This window comes from Ornithorhynchus anatinus, chromosome 8 (genome assembly GCF_004115215.2).
Source record: "Ornithorhynchus anatinus isolate Pmale09 chromosome 8, mOrnAna1.pri.v4, whole genome shotgun sequence".
In the NCBI taxonomy this organism is placed as follows: Eukaryota; Metazoa; Chordata; class Mammalia; order Monotremata; family Ornithorhynchidae; genus Ornithorhynchus; species Ornithorhynchus anatinus.
Window position 1 is genome coordinate 10,503,895 of NC_041735.1, and position 16,411 is coordinate 10,520,305.

The 16,411-nt window shown below is 38.0% G+C and overlaps 1 protein-coding gene across 5 annotated transcripts in view; it reads right to left on the minus strand.

Moving 5' to 3' along the window:
* Positions 1 to 928: 928 nt before the first annotated feature.
* Positions 929 to 16,411, minus strand: part of ZNF217 (zinc finger protein 217) — a 35,827-nt gene continuing 20,344 nt past the window's right edge. For all 5 annotated transcript variants that reach the window (XM_007671398.4, XM_007671400.3, XM_029070381.2 and 2 more), the window contains 5 exons: positions 12,915 to 14,702; positions 9,508 to 9,633; positions 6,747 to 8,312; positions 3,971 to 4,102; positions 929 to 3,116 (listed from right to left, as the gene is read on the minus strand). In XM_007671398.4, coding sequence (XP_007669588.1) covers positions 3,993 to 4,102; positions 6,747 to 8,312; positions 9,508 to 9,633; positions 12,915 to 14,337 — 3,225 coding nt within the window. In that variant the 5' untranslated portion in view covers positions 14,338 to 14,702 and the 3' untranslated portion in view covers positions 929 to 3,116; positions 3,971 to 3,992. The remainder of the gene's footprint in view (positions 3,117 to 3,970; positions 4,103 to 6,746; positions 8,313 to 9,507; positions 9,634 to 12,914; positions 14,703 to 16,411) is intronic.

The following is a 16,411-nucleotide window of genomic DNA, read 5'->3' on the forward strand; positions in this document are numbered from 1 at the left end:
GAATGGGAGGGGAGCTAACATAGAAACGTTCAACCCTCTCGAATCTACACTAAGTTTCACAGAGTTTAGAATCTAATAAAAGCACATAATCAGAAGAGGAATCCTTCACTAGCTGAGGAGGTAGAGACCTGGAAAATCAAAGATTTGACTTCTGAATCATTAAAGGACGGTGATCTTTGATCCATCACTAATCCTGCTTTTGGCATGAGGGTTGAGAAAAAATGGTCTTGCATTATTTCCTGGGCATTTAATAGAAAAACTGAGATCTTCTTTTTTGGTTGGCCCCAATATATTTCAAACTTGAAGGTATGTGATCATGGAAATGCCCACGAATGCAGAATGAAATAATATATGGTCACTATATCTTCTTCCAAGTGCAATTTGCAGCTGAGTCACTTATTAAAAAAAATAAAGCCATTTGGATGAAAAGAATCTTTACTTGATTCACTCTAGTTCTGTGTGCTATAGGAAGATTTGCACTGCAAAACTATATCCAACATACCGACCCAATTTTTTCTTCTTCTTTTTCTCAAATATACCAAGGCTGCTTGCCCCTTCCTAATTGTTCCAAAAGCAGGCATTTTAAAAAACGAATTGGAACTAAAGAAAAATGTAGTCCTCTCTCCCCTCAGGGACTAAAACAGTTGTAATTCCAAGAGTGAGCAACATGGGGCAACCATTTTGTGAAAAACAGCAGGGGGCAGGCACCTTTTCCTTGCCAAATGGAGTTTAGGATCTTTCTTTATATGTACTGCCTGGAGGTTGGGAGGAAAAAAAAATGTTAACCCTCCAAAATAAGGTCTTCTATCACAGGCCAATTTGAAGATTAACCTATCTTCTAGCTAGCAATACTGCTACAATTTTTTTTTTCCTCCCCACTGAATGTTCAAAGAAGGTTAACATTCCAAATAAAGACCAAAAGCCAGGATTGCAAAACACCAAATCTATATTTACATCCACATATAATAACATACCTTGACTAAACTGAAATACATTATAAATTAAACGGATAATTTCTACTGCTTGACATCTTATGGTTTAACAATTAAAATAAATCAAACAAACTGGAATGAAATAAATACATAAACAAAAATCCAACAAATTGTACCTCTATATATGCACTGTTATCTCAAAAAAAAATTACAAAACCAGTAGTATCCCAATAACTAATACTGATGGGCAAAAGCATTCACTGACGTAGAGGGCTGTGAAATCAAGAAATGGAAAAAACAATGATGTGTGTTTGGAAATGCGTTTGAAAGGACAAGTCAGAAAAAAACTGAAAACTGAATTGCAGCAAAGAGGGAGAGGTGATTGTTTTCAAATAGATTTGGTAATTTTTTTTGTCCATTTTAAATTTTAAACCCTGTCATGTATCTCTTTAAAACTTATGATAGCTGTGGCATGCATTCTGTAAAATCTTATAGGGGAAAAAAAAAATCAGTTTATCCATCTTCCAAATGTATTTCATCTTCAAAAATAGATTATAAAAGTGCAAAACTATGAAAACAAAATCTAGATATGTACATATGGCTCAGCTTATGAACAGGAAAAAAAGTAAATAGTGTACAATTTCCTGATACACAGCACTTCATTAAAATGCCAGTTTAACAGATCTCAATTAGGTCCCCCCTTTAATACAGAGTTAAGACATACATCAAGAATGTTTTCTGTTGCATAATGAAAATAGGATTATTTCTAGGTTTTGCTACTTTAGAACAATTTACATTTGTTATATGGAAGTGGTGAGGGATGGGCCAAGAAAATAAACAGTGCAAAATATTTTTAAACAGTTTATTAATAAAATATACTGTACAAGGGTACCATAGCCATGTGCTGAAGTTTAAAAAAAAAAATCAACTCTAAGCTGCAGGTAGAGGCAACAGAACCAAAGTTAAAATGTCCCATAAACTGGTGGTTGTCCTCTTTTTAAACCCAAGCTGCATGTTCCTGGAGAAAAATATTTGTTGTTCCTAAACCAAGTGGACAAGAAGGCAGGTGGGCAACTGAAAACAATCCTCTCTCCCCATCTCCCAGCACTTGATTCCCAAATCAGTGTATTGGCAATTAACTAAAGTTCCAGACTTGCCAAATATAAATACCAACCTTTCATTTTTAATTTTTAATTTTAAAACTGCAAGCTATCTCCATCCCTCCCAAAGTTCCTACCGTTTTGCAGACTATTTTTCTTGCTAGCTTGAGCTAAATGTCCAAAGATATTTCAACAATTATGATTAAATTGGATAGAAAAATTTGGGTAATCTGACTCTTTTGGTACCAGACTATCAAATACTGGGAGCACTCATGAGCAAATGGCTCTTGCTAGAGACACTTTCTTAAAAACCCCGCCAGATCACACCCCATTAAAAAAATTAAGAAAGTGATGTGTTTTTGGTCCCTAGGTCATTATCAAATCATGAAACAGCTGGTAATAAGAAATTCACCTCTCGGGTACCATGCGGAAATATTTAAAGTACAGAGGATTTGAGTTCAAAACAGTTGATTTTTAGTATTTGCAGCACAAACCGGTAGAGTCAATACCACCGTGTTCACATCAATTCTTATAAAGAAAACAATATCAGATTTCATAGGATTTGATATCATACATATCATTGGGAATTTAAAATAAAATTATATTTAACTGAAAAAGCATAATATCAGAAACACTCAAAATGTTGAGTTTAGAGGAGTCGGGCCGGGGAGGAGGGAAGGGTTTGGGGGGTGGGGAACCACAGTATTTTAACAAGCAAGTTTCCAACTTAGATATTTACAAAGTTTACCTGAGGTGCAAGCATTATATACTTTTTCCAAACAATTTTTTTTTCCAGCAGCGCTCAAGTATGCAAAAACTATCTAATATTTGGTCAATTAATTCTAAAAAAAATATTATTCAAGGTCAAAATAGAGATATACATTCTTAGCATTTTCAGACTACAATTTTTATTGCTATTTGGTACAAATTTTTTTTTTTTTAACACAACCAAAGTTATAAAACTGTAGTGTTCTTTATATGTACAGTACAATCACAGCTTATTTCAGTAGCTTTCACCATTCATTTTCTCAAGGGATGATCTGAAGGTAACTCCACTGGGAATGCACACTATACATCCTTAAACCTAGAAAAAAGGTTAAAAACAAAGAGTTTTATGACAGGCTCGATCAAAAAGAATCAGTGCTTTTTTTTTTTTTTTTAAAGTCCTACACTGAACTGCTTCCCCAAAAAGCACCAACAGCCCATTACAAATTGACATTAATATTACAGTAGTTCATAGTATAAGAAATGTCCAGGAATAACAAAGTGCTAGTAAGAGTCTCAGTAGATAGGGTGTATATCCTCAGATATTAAGTTTCAGAAATGCAAGAAAGACAAAAAAAAAGCATAAGTGCTGATAGAACCAAGATATTACCATTCTGAAGGCAGATATGGATGGGGAAAAATAAAATGGGACAGGCCAATACACTGAAATGAAAAGTACTGCATTTTCTCAAACTGTAGGAAGGAAATACTGGTGAATTGTACAGAATCTCTTGAAGAGAAGACACAAGTGTAAAATAGATTAGAATAGGCATAAGGAAGAATACAATGCAGATACTGCCAAGAGACACAAAGGGGAAGACCTTTAACCTCCACCCCACCCTACTTCTGCTTATAGTTACACTGGTCCTAACCAGAACCTGATCCTAATTGAAGCCTAACAAAAAAACACTGTCCACTGTCCTAGGAAAAAAAAATCATTTAAGATTGGGATATGAGGTATAATACAAATAATGCAAAGATGCAGGTTAATCCTCAAAAAATACTTTGGAATTTTTATATGTTTTAGTTACATATAATAAGGTTATAAGTATTTGGCATATATGAGAATAATTCCACTAGGTCAAATATTTATTCATTCTGTCCACTGGCATTTTTTATGAGGAGCTTGACACAATATGTAGAGAAATGTAAATGAAGCGGACAGATGCTTACCTTTTCTCCAGATACACGTAAATCAAGTTTTCTTGTCATTTGGCCGATTATGTGCATTACCAATAAGAGTATCATAGTTTCTTTTTTGTAGTATGTTGTTAGATAAGTGTTGATAAGACACGGGCCTTTTTCCTGATTTGAGAGAAGAGTTTAGATAAAAAAAAGTTAAAAATTTTTATCATACAACCTAGTCTGTCAAAGTTTGAGAGTTTGCTTGGAATCAATTAACACACAAGTCAATCTCAAGTTTTTTCTTTTAAAATTTTGCTGTGAAATCTAAATTTTTTAGACTCAAGTTATTGACTAATAACCCACACCTAAAGAATATATAGCTACGATTTGTTCAATTAGTTGAGACCATAAAAATTTGCACAGCAATACTGTTCAAAAAGGTCTGAGGACATGTGCGGAAGAACATCTATACACAAAAGGACTATTTGAAAGGAAAACAAGTAGTTGGCTTGGGCACATAAAAAAAACTGCAAAAAAAAAATCCAAAGACATCACACTAATTACACAGTAGAATACAATTACACAATAACCCTAAAGAGCTCAGAACAAAGTCTTTCAAATCTGACATAATTATAGCTATTAATCCAAAAAAAAGAAAGGAGAAAGAAATCGTAATTCTATGATTTAGGAAGGTAGATGGGAGCCTATCATAACCATAAAGTTATAGAACATGGAGAGGAGGCTTCAATTTTCAACAAAATTCTATTTGGGGGTGATACTTTTTTGAAGGTAGATTTCCCTGACTTTTCCTGTAAATTACATACACTATTTTTGTCCTTAGCTATTGTGGCAAGAAATAGAAAAATACTCAACATTCACTGATTTACGCTGATGGAAATTCAGAGGTAACACCCCAAAAAATCGAATTTAGCCAGTAGTCTCAATATCCACCAGTACCAAAGTAGGTGCTATTAATGTGAAACAATGTGGACTGATTTCAGTTTCAACCTCTTTCCACATCTGGGCGCACACTCTATTGTTGTGGTTGGAGAGCCATTTATTTAGGAAGGCCTAAAGTGCAGATGGCCGCATGCAAAATCTTTCTGGCTATCAGGGTGAGGGTGGTGATGGTGATGCCCTCTTGCTCCAAAGTCTCAGATGCTGTGGCAAGCCTCTGGCCCCTAGAGCTGCTATATGAGAGGGGTGACCTGAGGCAGGCTGAGACATGAAGGTAGAAATAATTTAGTGACCCGCATCATCCCACATATTCTGGCCATTCCTCCACTGAGGAAGGAAAGTAATTATAATTTCTATATTGCATTAGACATATAAAAACCACTTTCACATCAGTTTGCTGTCCCCTCAACATCCCTACAAATGGAATGGAGGATATGATCTCTCTAACAGATGGGGACATTAAAGTTGGGAGGTTAAATGACTTGTCCAAAATAAGTCAGCCAGTGGCGGAGCAAGGACTAGAAACCTGGTCTGACTCTTCCTAACACCCCACTGCCTCCCCCATGAAGAGAGGCATGAAATGTGGATAAAGACTAACACCGAGATGACCATATAATTCTTTACACAGGTATTGAGCATCACTTTTTAAAAGCCACACATTTAAGCCAACATACACTCCAAATTATTACAGGATGCCAGTCAGGTGACAAGTGCAGCTAGGCAAATCTCTTCTAACCTATTTTAAAAATAGTAGAAGAGGGAAATAATAAAAAGCAAAGATGTTAATATTTTCATTAAAAGTCACCTGAGAAGGACAGAGAATTTGACATCCTTAACGCATCAGTCAGGATCCGGCTATACCAGAAAGTGTCCCACTGAAAATATTCCTAGGTTTGAGTAGAGCACAAACCCAGTGGTTGAAAGAATGTTTTTGTTTTCAGGAAAACAGAAACTGGCACATTTTACAAGCAATAGCAGAAGGCATCATGGTTTAATCAAATCTGCCAAGTGGAACGTGTCCCCATGATACTGATAGCATGCCTCGGATCATGTCCTTTTTTTTGAAGCACCAAAAAGGCACAGTATTTGGATACGTGTTACAGAAAAATATACTAAGGATATATTGCACGTTGTATGTTGTATGTAAGCTAAATAGGTTTCAAGCTATTTTAAAGTTCCTAAGTCCAGTCAGTTCTCTTATAACACGGCCACTGCTTTCTTAAAGAACTGCATGTTACTGTAGTAACATGTAGAAACATGCAATAACCTGCTTTGCCACTTTTTCAGGCACTACATCGTGGGTCTAATTCAGATAAAGCACGCGTTGTGCCAGAAGAACTTTCCCCAGCTCCTCAAGAGAAATCTATGCAAGATGCCAAATGAAGACCTGCTTGACGAAAGGATTGACTAAACTTTAACTTGCTCCATTTGAATGGCTCCCAGTGGCTTTACGACTGCGTTACCAAAAATTAAAAGGGAGTAGAGGAAGGGAAGAAGAGGAGAACCGGTGACTAGAGAAGAGACCCCTCAGGATTCTACTAATTCCTACAGTTATGGAAGCATGAGGTATTTTGCTTTCTAATAACTGTTCAGGACACACTAGGGAACAGAAGGAATCCATAATGGAGGTCAGAAGCGAACTAGACTCTGAAGGACAGGATACTCCACTGCGTTATCAGGAGTGCAATCTACCTTTTGGGGATCACATTACGGGGAATCCGTACTAGCAGTGGCATTTTGGTGATAAGTACACCTCTGTAAGCCCAAAGTGCACTAGTTTTAAGTTGTTTACCATAAGATCTTAGTAATGGTCAACATTACATTTTAACCAAAAGAGAGTACTATTTCAGATATTAAAAGACAATACCTTCTAACGTTGAGCTCGATACTTGACTTCCACTTGGTCCACAAGAACTGTAGAGTGATCCGGAACTGTATGGCTCATAGGACTTTAAAATAGTCAGTACGTTCTGAGAATCAACTTCATTTGAATTCAGGAGTCCTTGTTTAGTTGGCAGAACAGATGTAGCAGGTGTGCACGGACATTCCTGAGGTAACAGATTTGCAATTCTACTTGCAACACGGTATCTATTTATGTCATACCCTCTTCTGTAATTTGCCATAGTAGAGTCGAGGTCAAGAGTTAATATATTAGGCTTAACTCTTTTTGAGGACGTTTCTCCAAATTCCGTACTGACATTACCTACGGTCCTATTACAAAAGTACTCTCTTCCTTGACTGTTAGGCCACACACTTTCATTTTTCAGGGGATACTCAATGGAGCCGTTGATATTACCATTGGCTCCTCCAGGTTGCAAGGATGCTACGTTCAGAGACTTCGACTTAGCTTCCGATCTTTTCACTCGGTCCGGTACCGGAGAAACGCTGGGTTTAGAATGAATTTCAGATGGCTGCTGTCGATAGGTGCCCACTGGAGCTCCAATATTTTGCTGTGACCTGTGAGACTTCAGGTTGTTTGGGGCTAAAGTGCTGGAGTCCATTCCTGAAGAAAGTGGGACTTTGCTCTGCAGAGGTGGGCAGTGCTTAACTTTTTCTGGCTGCAGAGATTTTGGTTGTGTGGGTAGGGATGCCTTGGGTTTAACGGGATTCGGGGCCAAGGGAGGCACATCTTTTCCAAGTAAAGCTGGTGGGCATCCGGTACGCCTGGTTTTGGCAGAAGTCTTATTTCTGCAACAATTTTTATGAATGTCAGGGTTATATTTATGCATCAGTCTCTGGTGCATCATGAGGACTTCCGGGTAAAGTGTTCTGTAAGTACAAAACGGGCAGGTGCTGGTTGCTAATAAACCTCGAGCAACAGAAACTGCCACAAATTCTTGAGTGGTCCCAGTAGACAAGTTTAAAGGCTTTTCTTGAAAGTCCATATTGGGTTTGTGTTTACAGTTTAGTGCAATCTCTTTCACCTCTTCTACATCGATGTCAATCTCGCAGGCGACGCCTCCTCTCGAGTCAAGACTAACACCTACCTCGGCATTTTTTGCTTGAAGTTCGCTCACGATTCTCTTCTTTAATTTTTCCTGATGCCGAGTGGCTGAATTTTCACTGTTTTTAGCAGAGCTCTCACCAACTGTGTTTTTGCTGGAATCCTGAGAATCCTTCAAGGATGACAGGATGTCACTGCCCAGAGGATTTTGAAAGGCAGACGGCATCTCTTTTTGTTGCTTTGCAGGAGGGCAGCCTTTGGTATCTTTGGTACCATCAAAAAGCCTTTTCAAATTTTTGGTTTGAGCACCATTAATCGTTACTAGGGCATCTTCAGTCTCCCGACATAGTAATGAGTTTTTACCTTCATTCTTTACTTCGGCTGTGATATCCACTTGCTTGTCTTTGTGATGTCTCTCTAAATGATACCTCAAAGATGTTTTCTGGGCTGCTGCATAATCACAAAATTCACATTTGTACGGTTTTTCACCTGGAATAAATGGTTGAAAGATTTAAGTTCATGCACTTTAACAACATAAACCCAGCAGGGCGAGGACACTTTGAGAGATCAGGTAACAGTGTTAATTCCAAAAAATAACAGTCCTTCCTTCCAGCGAGACATTTTCAAATGAAGGCTCTAATTTAAGATTGTTCATCAAGATTTGGGGAGTTCACTACACTGGAAAGAAGTTTCCAAGCAATCTCTCTCCTAAAACAAAGTTCGGAGGGAGGAAACTTGAGGATATAGGGAGTTTTTTTGTCAATAAGTGTCAATTACTAACTGATCAAGACAGTAAATTTCAGATAAGCAATTTAAAGAACTAAACCAGGACATGCAGGCAGTCTTTTAAGCTTAAGCCTTCTCAGCTTTACCACTCACAGGTTTTGACTTACAACACTACCTTCCTTAATGGCAGAACAGTGGTTCATCAGATGCAGGGAAAGGAAGGAAGCAGCTCGCACAGGAGCCATTGGGAAATGGAGAAACAATGTTTAGAACCCACAATGTGGAGGGTAAAATGAGGGGAAATTTGGGGAAGGGGGTGGGCGGCGAGACCTGGGGAGGGTCAACGTCCAGTTTGCTTCCAATAAAGACAGGTATTCTACCGTGGAACCTTTCTGACTCAATATAAATATACTCATGTAGCCATATTACTCACCTAGAATATATTACTCATCTACAAACAAAATTCTGGGAAATTTTCATAAAGATAGGGTTATCTGAACTGGGTTCAGGAACCAATCCCCCATTTAGAACAACTGTTCCTATGAGAAAATTCACTGATTCACAACAACTGCTTCCTGAAAAGTGCATTTTAAGTCAAAACGTTAAGTGGTAGAACTGCCTGTAAACAGATAATCTCTGTAAAGTCCCTTACGTTAAAGTGAAGAAAAGTTAAAGATATTAAAGATGGAGCTTCAATAATCATGATTGAAACCATAGAAGAGACTATATAATTAGTTCAGTGCCAAGTACTGACAGTCAAAATAGTAAAAACATTATATACTAATATTTTCAAAATGTTCTGAAATTCTTAAAGATGCAAAGGATGTGTAAAGTATGTGTCTGTTTCAAAATACTCTAACATCTAGTCTTGGGATGATAACCAAGCTGAATTAAGAGTTTCCTGAATTTTTAGGTAAGACTGAACATTTTTAAAATAAAACCACAGACATTTATTTACCTGTATGAGTTCTGAGATGAATATTGAGGTAATAATTTGAACGGAAATATTTTCCGCAATAGCTGCACTCTCTGGAGGATGCAAGATTCTTAATTTTTCCTCGTTCCATGCCATCTTCATTTTTATCTTAAATAAAATAATCACATTAAGAAAATAAATATAGGTAAACATAACTCAGTGATTTTAATCATTAATAAAAATTACTCACACGCCAAGCAAACTCTGTCTAGTTTCCCTAACTGCTTTAGGAACTAGAGATACATTTTGCTGAGAAAGCACTGAAACAAAAAACTTGTGTGAACTGTCACATTATTTTTTTACCAGTAATATGATAGTCTTTAACCAGCCTACCAATTTGTCTCCAAACTACACTGACATTTTATTTCTAAAGTAACAACAACACTCTGCCATTTAAAAGTGATAGTCACAATGTATACCCAATAAAGACACGGTCCCTTTCCTCTTGGGACTAAGCAAAGGCCATATCATTAAAAGATTCAAATAGCCTTTCTTCTCAGGAGCAGTATTTGAAAGAGAGAGAGAAAACTGATTGAGGGAGAAGGCACTAGCTAAAAAGAAAAGAGCTTCTTTGGAAGAACTGTGGAATCCATGGCCATTTTCATCCTTGTTTCTTCATTTAAAATCAGCTACCTACTTACCACTAGAGGGTAGTGGCAATTACAGCTCAGTCTTTAGAACAAGGATGAGGAATACTTTGCACAAAACATCTATGACAAAACAAATTTTTGAAAAATATCCTGACCCCATAGGATAGTTGAGATTTTTTAATTGCAATCTAAAAATAGAAAAGTTAGCATATAAATGTGTTTAGCTGGGTCAGTGGTATCACTGCAATTGATTCTAAGAAATAATAGTCATTAGGAAATTTCTAGGTCCTTATGGATGTTTACTGCCTTCCGTAGAGTCCATACCTAGCGCGTATTTTAAAATGTCATGTTCCTCCTTTATTTAAATACATTCCCTCTCCAAGAAAACAAGAGAGGATCAATTAGTCACAGAGCCTCTGAAAATACTGGGTGGAGTACAATTGAAGCATTTTAGGTCTTTAATTTTGACTCAGAAAATCATTACTTGCATTATTTAGCAGGTTAAATATGTGCACCAACAACATTAAGAAGCAGTCAGTAAACCTAGTTATAGCTCCCAGATTCATCAGTGACTCACCACAAGACAAGTTAAACATCCTACTCTCTTGAGTGGCACTTCCCCCTTGGGCAAGTTTCTCCATTTGAAAACTCGAGATAAGATAGGTGTCCTATATTAACACTCAGGATTGAGCAGTATCATAAGTGTGTAGCCCTGCTCAAAGGATTTTCTTGAAAATTAGGGGGGGATGGACAATAGGTATGAACATTGCAAATGCCTTTGTTAGAAAACTACAAACTGTTGCAATTTCCCATTCCTAGGACTTTGTTGGGATACTTATCCTGTACATTGTGTAACATCCTAGGGTTACGTAAGTGACCTTCATGTATAAAATAAGCACTGAAAATTACTTGAATTTGGCACAAAAAACCATGACGACTAGGTGACTATTTTAATATCATTGCTACTCTACCAAGGATTTCTGTGCTCTCCTAAGAGTTCTTCCAAAGGACTCAAAGTACTTTAACTCATTGATCCTCACTGGCCCCGATGAACTGGAGACATATTTACATTCCATTTGATAAACTAAAATGCTGAGGCACAGTAGGTTTATACAAGTCAGCAAGAGAGACAGAACTCCTACTTTGGTACGTTATCCATTTTACTAAACTTTATATAATGCTTCAAAGAATTTTAAAAGATTAAAGCAGCACGGCCTAGCGGGAAAAGCTCAGTCTTGGGAGTTGGAGGACCTAGGTTCTAATCCCACACCTGCCATATGCCTGCTGAGTGACCTCGTAGAGGTCACTTCACTTTTATGCCTTAGTTTCCTCATCTGTAAAACGGGGAATCAAAACGGCCTTCCTCCTACTCAGATCGTGAGCCCCATGTGGGATGGGGATGGTGTTCAACTTGGTTGTTATCCTGTATCTATCCCAGCCCTTTTTGGGGCACAGAGAAAGCACTCAACTACAAGTATTAAATTTAAATTGTGGAATCTGTCAATAGTAAGAAATCAACTTATCTTCCCAGTTTTCTGACTTGAATCTGTACCCTTGAAGCCCTATGTATTTACCCCGCCCCACCGCACTTACGTACACATCCAGTTTAATGTCGGTCTCCCCTCTAGACTGCAGGCTCCTTGTGGGCATGGAACATGTCCACTAACTCTTGTACTGTACTTTCCCAAGTGCTTAATACAGTGCTCTGCACGCAATAAGCACTCAATAAATACCATTATTATGGCATGTATTAATCCCCTACTACGTACCAAGCACACAACTTCATACTGGGGTAGATACAAGATAATCAGGTTGGGCAGAGTCCCTGTCCCCCTACGGGGCCCCAGAAACTACAACATAGGAATCACAAGGCCTGGCTGCTTTCCCCCTGATTCTTAGAGAAATGATTCCTGTCATTTCTCTACGGATTTAGTTATGCTATACCTTTTTTTTTTTACAATTATCAAACATCTCCCCCTGCTATTATGCACTGGTATAATGCATAACTTTTATAACTGTGCCTCATTTACTTCATCTATAAAATGGAGATTAAGGCTGTAAACCCCACATAGGACGAGAACTGGAGAACTGGGTCCAACCTGATTTAGCTCGTATCTACTCCAGCGTTTACTAAAGTGCCTGGCACATGGTAAAGCGCTTAGATAGCATATTAAAAAAAAAAAAGAGCAGTGCCATCATTTCATTTTCAGCACCCTGGGAAGAAAGAGTGAGACAGACGGCTGGGGAGGGTCACACACAGCCAGACACGGGACTGGATGACACACAGAGAGAACAACTGGGGCTTGGCAGGAAGCCCGTCGCTCATGTGGCTCCAGTTTCCAACTGGCCCCTTTCTTACTAAGAATGAGTATCCTCCATTCTATGGCAAAGAAGAGCAATGCAGATATTTACTAGAAAACAGTTTCCGTGTGAAACATTTGACTTTCGCTCTAAGGACCTTTCAACACTGCAGCATCTTGGTTCATAATCAAGTGAAATTTATACAGACTAAAATAATGCGTGTAAGTTGCAGCCCCTTTCTTGGCCCCACGTACCAATTACCAGTAACTTTAAAAAAAATTAACACGAAGACTGCATTTGGCTTGGATTTTGAAAAATATAAGTAAAAGAGCCAACAACCAAAACTTGAGAGGGACTTATTACTGCTAATTATAATTCACGGTTTTTAACTGTTCTAAGGCAATTATTCACTTTTATAATTCTCTTAAAGGAATTAAAAAAAATAAAATAAAAGTCTTGTGATACAGGAGATGGAAGATTTCAGGATCATAACTTTACCTAAATGAAGCGTTTCCGAAATCCCATCTTCTGATCCATCTTCAGAACCGCCTTCCACTCTGTCCATCGCTCCATTTTCATCTAGAGCGGTACTCATGTCCGGAGAACACGTTCTCTGCTGCCTCCCTTCAATGGAAGTCGTTGGGGATTCAGCATCCGTTCTTCTATCTCTTTTATGCACTCTCGAATGGAGAACCAACTGATGATATGTTCTGAAGGCTTTGCCGCACTCTGCACAGTGTGTTGGCTTCTCTTTGTTCTGGGAGAGTTTAGATTCTACATCCATGGAAGGCACTTCCCCACTGGTATGTTTGAGCTTCTCTTTGTCTTGGGAGAGACTAGCAATTCCTGAACAATTGCTTTTATTTGTTTTGGACTTTCCGGTACTTTCAGTGTGGCTGGTTTTATTAGCATTCCAAATTTCTCCAAGTTCTTCTTTATCTGAACAAGAATCATCATTGTCCGTACTTCCTTCTTGCCCTGGTTCTTTAACTTCTCCGCGGCCGACGGCAACTTTGCCTTTGGTAGCCAACTGCCATGCTTGATATGTGTTGAATGGGTCTAGTTCAGCAATCCATTTTGCAGACTTCGCCGACTTCCCAACGTTTTCCGGACTCAGATTTGGCCTTAAGTTTAAAAACTGCAGGAATTCTTCCCTTGGAGATGCAAATCTTCCTTCGTTGGCACCGACAACTTGCGTATCACCACCACTGGAAATAGATTCTTTGGTGTGCACTTTGCTGTGTTCAATCAGGCTTTCTTTATTGGGAAATAAGAAACCACAAACCATGCAGATTTTGTAGGGCGACGTTACGTTTTCTGCTGCATGCTCTTGAACAACTTCGTTTATGGTTACTGGACTCTCCGAGCCCTGCTGGAGTTTGTTCCTAGACCCAGGTTTACCAGTGTGTGTTCTCATGTGATTTTTAAGGAACCATGGTTCTTTAAATCTTCTTCCACAAACACTACACCAATAAGTAAATGAGTCCTTATGTTTTTTCATGTGGGTCTCGACATCAAAAGCTCCACCAAATGTTTGCCCGCAAACTTCACAACTGAATTCATTTTCCTTGCCGTTATTTTCCTGCAAAGCAGACTCCGTTCGCACTTGATTTTTGTCAAGGGGACTAAGGTACTCTGCTTCAACCCGCAATACCGCTGGTTCACAGAGAGTGGGTCTGTGTTGGGTTAAGACATGCTTACTGAGGTCTTCTGGATGTTTAAAAGTCTGATCACAAAACATGCAATCCAAAGGCATGCATCCTTCTGCTTCCATTAAAAACTTTTCGGGTATGTTTTTGTAAGAGATGGTGTTGGTCCCTTTGATTGACATGGAGGCATCATTAATTTCCATCCGTGTACCAACTGTACTGGCTATTCCATCTGGTCCATCCATGTAGGCTAACAGAGGTTGTGTTGGCATGTTTTCTGCTGGTTTCTTGCTGTAATCAGAAGAAATGCCAAGTTCTTTGGAAATTTCTGCAGTCGCAATAAGGGCACTTGTAGGACTTCTTGTGTGAATTCCTCCGATACACTAGTCTTCCAGACCACAGCAAGAGTTTTCCATAACTGTCTACAGGAGGTATGTTGTGGATCTGTAGTCCTATATATTCCAAAGCTATAGGACAATCACTGGTGAGAGTGGGTAGGCATAAAGATCCTCAGGGTTTTGTCTATAATACTTCAAATCCAGTCAGAACAAAGAAGTTTTATTTTCCCAGCTAATTTACACTAAATTATTCAGTTGAGCAAGATGAAGCCAAAGGAATGCTGAGACAGGATCTTCAACTGGAAAAAAAAAAAGACACATACAAATCAGAAACATTAGTGTAAAAAATAAGGCTTCAGAAAGTGGAAATGCAAAAACTTTCCATCTCATCTAAGGTATTGGCAAATATTTCATTTAAGCTATCTATATTCTTCCCATTCATAAACAAGAATAATCTTATAATCTTAACTCTTCCCTCTGCATCAATTTCCTGTAATTTGCATACATTTTATTGAAACTAAAGACGTTTATTCAAATTGGAATTAAGCATTTAGTAGATGCTAGCTGACCGTTCCAAGTTAAAGTTTTAAGAAGGAAGGTTGCATAAATGCACTTAAAAGACTCTGAAAAAGAATTACTCATAGGATACTATCTCTTTTGAGGAAATGAAGAAAAACCCAGCATTCCAAGTTAAGACTCTAGAATAATCCCCAAAGCATACTCCTCTTAAAATAAGATTTTTCAGCAAAAAACAAATGAAATGAATGCGACCCATATGGATATTCTAGGAATTCAGAAGCAAAGCTTGTTTCTGAATCATAGAATTTTGATCAATAGCAATCAAGTTGTTCAAACAGCTTTAGTTGGAAGTGCAAAATTTAAAAAAAAACAAACCACAAACTTTCAAGGCTTGTCAATTTGTCTACCTTGGTCAAGCTGGCTCAAATTTATGACTATTCACTTACATATATATGGCAAAGGTACAGGAGCTTATGTCTGAGGATTATTACGTGCTAAACAAACAACCTTTGAGCCATAGGTTAGAATTTAAAAACAAAATGAATTTCTTAAATTATCTGATGGCACTACTCTATATTGGCAAATCTTATCACCATTAAATCATTTAAAGTCTGACTTCCGGAGACTAACAAGGTTAATTTGTTCCACTGCAAAGAAATTTTTCATTAGCAAATTGCTATCAGACCAACCTTCTAGAGATTGTCTGCAGTCAGCAGTACCAAAGATATACCTTCATCCCAATCTCTTCAATTGAATCAGATTAATTGATGATTGCTAGTATTTAAATAGGTACAAAAATTCTAGTATGATTTAAAGACTTTCCTTTGTTTTTCCCTTATCCACAACCTTGAATGAGCTATTTTCTACCTACATTTTGGATAGCTCATTGACAAATTCTCATCTCTTGGAAATTACAAAGGAGACCAGGAGTTTTGGTAGCAAGAGCCACATTTAAACAAAAAAATACTACAGGGCTCAGAAAAACAAATCCATAAAGACCTGAAAGTTTTCACCCCAAGCCATTAAGTTGTGCTTTGAGTTATTATTGTATTTGTTAAATACTTACTGTGTGTCAAGTACTGTACTAAAGTCCTGGGATAAATATGACAATCAGATCAGCCACTAATGCTGAGCCATATGGGGCCACAATCTAAGAAGTATTTCATCTCCATTTTACAGGTGAGGAACCTGAGGACCTTCACTGTAGGTGAAGTTAAGTGACTCGCCTAGTGTCAAACGGGCAGAGTTGTGGTTAGAATCCAGATCTGTAACTCCCAGGCCTGGGCTCATTCCACCTAAGCCATGTTTCCCTAACTACACAGCCTTTGCTCTAGCATGCAATCCTTTAAAAGCACAATCCTGGATTGCTATAACGATATCTTTCTGAAAAGTGATTTCATAGACCTAAACTTTAACTTTGGGATGCAGCATTTTTAAGCCTCTGAAATATAAGTAGGCTAAGTGATGGACTTGGACATTTGAAAAACAA